The 8913-nt window shown below is 48.1% G+C and overlaps 1 protein-coding gene across 1 annotated transcript; it reads left to right on the top strand.

Moving 5' to 3' along the window:
- Positions 1-5094: 5094 nt before the first annotated feature.
- Positions 5095-8820, top strand: tmem19 (transmembrane protein 19; the record flags this gene model as incomplete). Its single annotated transcript, XM_080521892.1, is given in 8 exon segments — positions 5095-5316; positions 5977-6124; positions 6238-6351; positions 7158-7295; positions 7833-7909; positions 8335-8512; positions 8610-8752; positions 8754-8820. Coding segments are annotated over 7 exon segments (847 nt in total), but the record flags the coding sequence as incomplete, so codon positions are not given.
- Between the last annotated feature and the right edge of the window lie 93 nt (positions 8821-8913).

Here is an 8913-nt window from a genome sequence, read left to right on the forward strand (position 1 = left end):
GGCGGGTTTCAAGGCTCCTGTTAAAAAGAGATGGTTGCACTCAAATGAAGCACAGACATCATCCCCTCATCCTCTCATCCCCTCATCCTCTCATCCTCTCATCCTCTCATCCCCTCATCCTCTCATCCTCTCATCCCCTCATCCTCTCATCCCCTCATCCTCTCATCCTCTCATCCTCTCATCCTCTCATCCTCTCATCCCCCATCCTGGGTAAGTGTCACATTCACACGTCTCTTCCAGCAGAACGTCACTGATTTGATTTCCTCAGTGGAGAAACTCTGAATCATCCTGTGTGTGTGTGTGTGTGTGTGTGTGTGTGTGTGTGTGTGTGTGTGTGTGTGTGTGTGTGTGTGTGTGTGTGTGTGTGTGTGTGGTTTCATGCTGGTTTTCCTGGTCAGAGGCTCTGAGTGTCTGATTCTCACCAGGACTGAAACCCAGGAGCTGCTCCAGTGACAGGAACTAGTTACTGAAGTTACTGAAGTTACTGAAGTTACTGAAGTTACTGAGTAACTAACTTCCACACAGACACCTGGACGTGACCCTGTAACAGGTGAGACATTACAGTTACTCTCTACCTCTGAAAAGTAGCAGTTTATTGGATGGTTACTGCAAATAAAAAGTAACTAGTTACTTGGTAAAGATCCAAGTAACTAGTTACGCTATTTTCTAGTAGTTGTATTATCCTAGCATTAGATGAGTTGACAGTGCTCTATAATCTGGTGTTAGAGGAGGAAGATGCTCTATAATCTGGTGTTAGAGGAGGAAGATGCTCTATAATCTGGTGTTAGAGGAGGAAGATGCTCTATAATCTGGTGTTAGAGGAGGAAGATGCTCTATAATCTGGTGTTAGAGGAGGAAGATGCTCTATAATCTGGTGTTAGAGGAGGAAGATGCTCTATAATCTGGTGTTAGAGGAGGAAGATGCTCTATAATCTGGTGTTAGAGGAGGAAGATGCTCTATGATCTGGATGTTAGAGGAGGAAGATGCTCTATAATCTGGTGTTAGAGGAGGAAGATGCTCTATAACGTGGTGTTAGAGGAGGAAGATGCTCTATAATCTGGTGTTAGAGGAGGAAGATGCTCTATGATCTGATGTTAGAGGAGGAAGATGCTCTATGATCTGGTGTTAGAGGAGGAAGATGCTCTATGATCTGATGTTAGAGGAGGAAGATGCTCTATAATCTGGTGTTAGAGGAGGAAGATGCTCTATAATCTGGTGTTAGAGGAGGAAGATGCTCTATAATCTGGTGTTAGAGGAGGAAGATGCTCTATGATCTGATGTTAGAGGAGGAAGATGCTCTATGATCTGGTGTTAGAGGAGGAAGATGCTCTATGATCTGATGTTAGAGGAGGAAGATGCTCTATAATCTGGTGTTAGAGGAGGAAGATGCTCTATAATCTGGTGTTAGAGGAGGAAGATGCTCTATAATCTGGTGTTAGAGGAGGAAGATGCTCTATGATCTGATGTTAGAGGAGGAAGATGCTCTATGATCTGGTGCTAGAGCAGGAAGATGCTCTATATTCTGGTGTTAGAGGAGGAAGATGCTCTATGATCTGGTGTTAGAGGAGGAAGATGCTCTATATTCTGGTGTTAGAGGAGGACGATGCTCTATGATCTGGTGTTAGAGGAGGAAGATGCTCTATAATCTGGATTAGAGGGGAAGATGCTCTATAATCTGGTGTTAGAGGAGGAAGATGCTCTATAATCTGGTGTTAGAGGAGGCAGATGCTCTATAATCTGGATGTTAGAGGAGGAAGATGCTCTATAATCTGGATTAGAGGGGAAGATGCTCTATAATCTGGTGTTAGAGGAGGAAGATGCTCTATAATCTGGATTAGAGGGGAAGATGCTCTATAATCTGGTGTTAGGGGAGGAAGATGCTCTATAATCTGGATGTTAGAGGGGGAAGATGCTCTATAATCTGGTGTTAGAGGAGGAAGATGCTCTATAATCTGGATTAGAGGGGAAGATACTCTATAATCTGGATGTTAGAGGAGGAAGATGCTCTATAACCTGGTGTTAGAGGAGGAAGATGCTCTATAATCTGGTGTTAGAGGAGGAAGATGCTCTATAATCTGGTGTTAGAGGAGGAAGATGCTCTATAATCTGGTGTTAGAGGAGGAAGATGCTCTATAATCTGGTGTTAGAGGAGGAAGATGCTCTATGATCTGGATGTTAGAGGAGGAAGATGCTCTATAATCTGGTGTTAGAGGAGGAAGATGCTCTATAATCTGGTGTTAGAGGAGGAAGATGCTCTATAATCTGGTGTTAGAGGAGGAAGATGCTCTATGATCTGATGTTAGAGGAGGAAGATGCTCTATGATCTGGTGTTAGAGGAGGAAGATGCTCTATGATCTGATGTTAGAGGAGGAAGATGCTCTATAATCTGGTGTTAGAGGAGGAAGATGCTCTATAATCTGGTGTTAGAGGAGGAAGATGCTCTATAATCTGGTGTTAGAGGAGGAAGATGCTCTATGATCTGATGTTAGAGGAGGAAGATGCTCTATGATCTGGTGTTAGAGGAGGAAGATGCTCTATGATCTGATGTTAGAGGAGGAAGATGCTCTATAATCTGGTGTTAGAGGAGGAAGATGCTCTATAATCTGGTGTTAGAGGAGGAAGATGCTCTATAATCTGGTGTTAGAGGAGGAAGATGCTCTATGATCTGATGTTAGAGGAGGAAGATGCTCTATGATCTGGTGCTAGAGCAGGAAGATGCTCTATATTCTGGTGTTAGAGGAGGAAGATGCTCTATGATCTGGTGTTAGAGGAGGAAGATGCTCTATATTCTGGTGTTAGAGGAGGACGATGCTCTATGATCTGGTGTTAGAGGAGGAAGATGCTCTATAATCTGGATTAGAGGGGAAGATGCTCTATAATCTGGTGTTAGAGGAGGAAGATGCTCTATAATCTGGTGTTAGAGGAGGCAGATGCTCTATAATCTGGATGTTAGAGGGGGAAGATGCTCTATAATCTGGATTAGAGGGGAAGATGCTCTATAATCTGGATTAGAGGGGAAGATGCTCTATAATCTGGTGTTAGAGGAGGAAGATGCTCTATAATCTGGATTAGAGGGGAAGATGCTCTATAATCTGGTGTTAGGGGAGGAAGATGCTCTATAATCTGGATGTTAGAGGAGGAAGATGCTCTATAATCTGGTGTTAGGGGAGGAAGATGCTCTATAATCTGGATGTTAGAGGAGGAAGATGCTCTATAATCTGGATGTTAGAGGAGGAAGATGCTCTATAATCTGGATGTTAGAGGAGGAAGATGCTCTATAATCTGGATGTTAGAGGAGGAAGATGCTCTATAATCTGGTGTTAGAGGAGGAAGATGCTCTATAATCTGATGTTAGAGGAGGAAGATGCTCTATGACCTGGTGTTAGAGGAGGAAGATACTCTATAATCTGATGTTAGAGGAGGAAGATGCTCTATAATCTGGTGTTAGAGGAGGAAGATGCTCTATAATCTGGATGTTAGAGGAGGAAGATGCTCTATAATCTGGATGTTAGAGGAGGAAGATGCTCTATAATCTGGATGTTAGAGGAGGAAGATGCTCTATAATCTGGATGTTAGAGGAGGAAGATGCTCTATAATCTGGATGTTAGAGGAGGAAGATGCTCTATAATCTGGATGTTAGAGGAGGAAGATGCTCTATAATCTGGTGTTAGAGGAGGAAGATGCTCTATAATCTGATGTTAGAGGAGGAAGATGCTCTATAATCTGGTGTTAGAGGAGGAAGATTCTCTATAATCTGATGTTAGAGGAGGAAGATGCTCTATGACCTGGTGTTAGAGGAGGAAGATACTCTATAATCTGATGTTAGAGGAGGAAGATGCTCTATAATCTGGTGTTAGAGGAGGAAGATGCTCTATAATCTGGTGTTAGAGGAGGAAGATGCTCTATAATCTGATGTTAGAGGAGGAAGATGCTCTATAATCTGATGTTAGAGGAGGAAGATGCTCTATAATCTGGTGTTAGAGGAGGACGATGCTCTATAATCTGGTGTTAGAGGAGGAAGATACTCTATAATCTGATGTTAGAGGAGGAAGATGCTCTATAATCTGGTGTTAGAGGAGGAAGATGCTCTATAATCTGGTGTTAGAGGAGGAAGATACTCTATAATCTGATGTTAGAGGAGGAAGATGCTCTATAATGTGGTGTTAGAGGAGGAAGATGCTCTATAATCTGATGTTAGAGGAGGAAGATGCTCTATAATGTGGTGTTAGAGGAGGAAGATGCTCTATAATCTGGATGTTAGAGGAGGAAGATGCTCTATAATCTGGATTAGAGAAGGAAGGTGCTCTATAATCTGGATTAGAGGAGGAAGATGCTCTATAATCTGGATGTTAGAGGAAGATGCTCTATAATCTGGATTAGAGGAGGAAGAGGCCAGGGGCCATGGGCGGGGCCAAGGGGGCGGGGCCGAGGGGGCGGGACCAGGGCGCGGTGATGCGGACGAGGGGTGGACCTCAGCGGCTGGACGGACAGAAGAAGAAGAAGAAGAAGTGTGTTCCTGGTTTGGCGGCTCTCTGGAGGACAGAGCGGCGATTGTGCTGCATCACTGCCTCGCCTCCATGTGACGGCGGCGGCGGAGTCGACCTCATAATCAGCATGAGGAGGATGAGAACCAGCAGAACGAATCCTCACACACATTCCCACCGTTTAACAGGCTTTATCTACACCAATCAGCCTGTCTGGAGCCAATCTGCTCCTTTCACTGTCTCTTTAAGAGATGTGCTGCCCGTGGTGCGTTCACTGTCTCTTTAAGAGCTGTTCTGCCGGTGGTGCGTTCACTGTCTCTTTAAGAGCTGTTCTGCCGGTGGTGCGTTCACTGTCTCTTTAAGAGCTGTTCGGCCGGTGGTGCGTTCACAGTCTCTTTAAGAGCTGTTCTGCCCGTGGTGCGTTCACTGTCTCTTTAAGAGCTGTTCTGCCCGTGGTGCGTTCACTGTCTCTTTAAGAGCTGTTCTGCCCGTGGTGCGTTCACAGTCTCTTTAAGAGCTGTTCTGCCCGTGGTGCGTTCACTGTCTCTTTAAGAGCTGTTCTGCCGGTGGTGCGTTCACAGTCTCTTTAAGAGCGTGTCGGAAGCGGGTCCGGTGGTAAAAGTCCGCCGTCCTTCGTCAGGCTGCAGTTTTTCGTCGGTTTTTCGTCGGTTTCTTCACGTTGTGTTGTTTTTGCTCCAGACGATCGCAGTTTGGATCGTCTGGAGTTTTTCTCGCTGCTCGACTCGTTAGATTGAAGATCTAATCTCAGATTAAACGGTTAAATGAAAGAAGCTTTCAGGGCAGAACTCGTGATGTCTGGGGAGAAAATGGGTGAGTTCAACAAGAAAAACACTTCAAATACTCACATTTATCTCGTCATAAACTATATGATTTCATCCCCGCGGCTCACAAATGAATGAACTAACTCATAGTCATAATTATCTTACTTGTACTTGCGAAATGTTTAAAATCAATTCTGAATTATTTTCTTATGTCTCTTTTGTTGTTTAATGAAAAGATTCAGTAAATATTGATATTTTCTTTAATTTGATAACTGAGAAGGAAAGAGAAATAAATGACAGTTTAACTAAGGAGATATTAATGTTTTAGCTCCGAATCTCACACACACACACACACACACACACACACACACACACACACACACACACACACACACACACACACACACACACACGCGCGTCCTGCAGCTCTGACTCTGTGCCGTCCTGTACTGAGACTCTGTGCCGTCCTGCGGCTCTGACTCTGTGCCGTCCTGCGGCTCTGACTCTGTGCCGTCCTGTACTGAGACTCTGTGCCGTCCTGCGGCTCTGACTCTGTGCCGTCCTGTACTGAGACTCTGTGCCGTCCTGCGGCTCTGACTCTGTGCCGTCCTGTACTGAGACTCTGTGCCGTCCTGCAGCTCTGACTCTGTGCCGTCCTGTACTGAGACTCTGTGCCGTCCTGCAGCTCTGACTCTGTGCCGTCCTGCAGCTCTGACTCTGTGCCGTCATGGACTCTGACTACGAGGTGTTGACGAAGGAGTTTGTGAAGATGATGACTGACATGATCGTCCTTTGTGCCACGTTGGCGCTCTCTCTCTTCTTCTGGGTCGTTTCCCTCGTCCTGAGCAGCGTCTCCGGTGAGTCTTCTTCATCTTCATCTTCCTCCTCCTCCTCACCATGAAGAGACCAAAGGATATTTCCTGGCCGGTTGCTTTGATGTTGAAGCTCCAATAAGACGATGTGTCTGCAGGCGGGCTGCAGCCGGTGTCGCCATGGCGATGGCTGTTCTCCATCCTGGTCCCGCTGGTGCTCACGGCCCGGGCGCTGAAGAGACGCAGTCTGGACCGTTCAGGGGCGCTAGGGGGTGAGTGCTATTAGCTGGAGCATTAGCATTAGCATTAGCTGTCTACTGTGAGCTTTAGCATTAGCAGAACCATTGTGTCTATCCAGCTTGCTGAGCATGCTGATGGCTTTAGCGTTACCATGCTAATAGCTTTAGCATTAGCACGCTCTGTGAGCATGCCGATAACTTTAGCGGCTGATAGCATTAGTAGTAGCAGATGATAGCTGTAGCGTTATCAGCTGATAGCTTTAGTAGTAGCGGAAAATAGCAGTAGCGTTAGCAGCTGATAGCTTTAGTAGTAGCGGATGATAGCATTAATATTAGCAGATGATAGCGTTAGTAGTAGCGGATGATAGCATTAGTATTAGCAGATGATAGCGTTAGTAGTAGCGGATGATAGCATTAATATTAGCAGATGATAGCGTTAGTAGTAGCGGATGATAGCATTAGTATTAGCAGATGATAGCGTTAGTAGTAGCGGATGATAGCATTAGTATTAGCGTTAGTAGTAGCGGATGATAGCTGTAGCGTTAGCAGCTGATAGCTTTAGTAGTAGCGGATGATAGCATTAGTATTAGCAGATGATAGCGTTAGTAGTAGCGGATGATAGCATTAGTATTAGCGTTAGTAGTAGCGGATGATAGCTGTAGCGTTAGCAGCTGATAGCATTAGCGGAGGACAGAAGCATTCTCGGGGTTCGTCTCCGAGTCACAAGACGCCACTAAAGCGCTGGAGGCGTGGCGCCGCGACGACGTGATGCTGCAAAGCAAAGAGCAACAGCAGATCCCTCCACCGCTGAAAGTAGTTCCTCCTGCTGGGTGTTTCAGCCCTGCTGGTGGGATTCGTGCTGACGATGGCGAACTACAGCTTCTTCTCCGCCCTGCTGGCGTTCTTCGTCACGTCGTCGCGGCTAACGCGCTGGGGAGGCGAGCGCAAGAAGAAGATCGACGCCGAGTACAAAGAAGGTCAGTCTGCGCCTCACGACGCCCGTCTGCGTGGCCGTCTGCGTGGCCCGTCTGCGTGGCCCGTCTGCGTGGCCCGTCTGCGTGGCCCGTCTGCGTGGCCCGTCTGCGTGGCCCGTCTGCGTGGCCGTCTGCGTGGCCCGTCTGCGTGGCCGTCTGCGTGGCCCGTCTCTGCGTGGCCCGTCTGCGTGGCCCGTCTGCGTCTCACGCCAGACTTTTCTTTTCTGGCTACAAAAAGAAACAAACTTTCACTTGGTATCATAAGTTTGAACCAGAATCATCCCGTTGCCGTAGCGACGGCGTCGGAACATCTGGCTCCTTCATGAACTGAAACATTTCAGCTTCGGTTCCGTTTTTCATGACTGAGAAGTTAAAGAAGTCAAATAAAGAAAATCTCAACTATTTCAGAAGATTTATACTTTTTGAGTGTAAAATTAAACAAAATGGATGTTTTTACCGTTTAAACATTGAAGTGTGTGTGTGTGTGTGTGTGTGTGTGTGTGTGTGTGTGTGTGTGTGTGTGTGTGTGTGTGTGTGCAGGTGGGCAGAGGAACTGGGTCCAGGTTCTGTGTAACGGCGGCGTTCCCACTGAGCTAGCGCTGCTCTACATGATTGAGGTGAAGGTTTGATTGACAGGTTGAGGAGAACCTGGTCGGAGGTTCTGATTGGTTGGTGACGGTCAGAAACGACGTGGTGATGTCACCTTGGTGATGTCACCGTGGAGTTAACGGCGTGGTGATGTCACCTTGGTGATGTCACCGTGGCGTTAACGAGGTGATGATGTCACCGTGGCGTTAACGACGTGGTGATGTCACCTTGGTGATGTCACCGTGGCGTTAACGATGTGGTGATGTCACCTTGATGATGTCACCGTGGCGTTAACGAGGTGGTGATGTCACCTTGATGATGTCACCGTGGCGTTGACGACGTGGTGATGTCACCTGGAAGATGTCACCGTGGCGTTAACGACGTGGTGATGTCACCTTGATGATGTCACCGTGGCGTTAACGAGGTGGTGATGTCACGGTGGCGTTGTTGGTAGGCGGGGCCAGGCGAGATCCCGGTGGACTTCAGCAGACAGTACTCGGCGTCCTGGATGTGTCTGTCCCTGCTGGGGGCGCTGGCCTGCAGCGCCGGAGACACCTGGGCCTCGGAGGTGGGGCCGGTCCTCAGCCAATCACAGCCCAGACTCATCACCACCTGGGAGGAAGTCCCGGCAGGTGAGAGGACCACAACTTCCTGTCCCCACACCTTCACGTCTCGGCTTTCCAAGTCAAACCCCCCCCGTCCCCCTCCCCCCCTCCCCCTCCCCTGCAGGCACTAACGGCGGGGTCACGCCCGTCGGGCTGCTCGCCAGCTTCCTGGGCGGTGCGGCAGTGGGCGTGGCCTACTTCGTCACGCAGCTGCTGACGGTGGGGGAGCTGCAGGAGGCCGGCCCCCAGTGGCCCCTGGTGGTCTACGGGGGGGGCCGCCGGCCTGCTGGGCTCCATGCTGGACTCCTTCCTGGGGGCCCACATGCAGTACTCAGGTAGCAGCCAATCAGCTTCCTCCTACACACCGGCAGTGTGCCCTCAGTTTGTTCTCACAGGCGCCTCCTCCTCCTCTTCCTCCTGCTCCTCCT

Source organism: Blennius ocellaris (assembly GCF_963422515.1).
Source record: "Blennius ocellaris genome assembly, contig: SCAFFOLD_478, whole genome shotgun sequence".
Lineage (NCBI taxonomy): Eukaryota > Metazoa > Chordata > Actinopteri > Blenniiformes > Blenniidae > Blennius > Blennius ocellaris.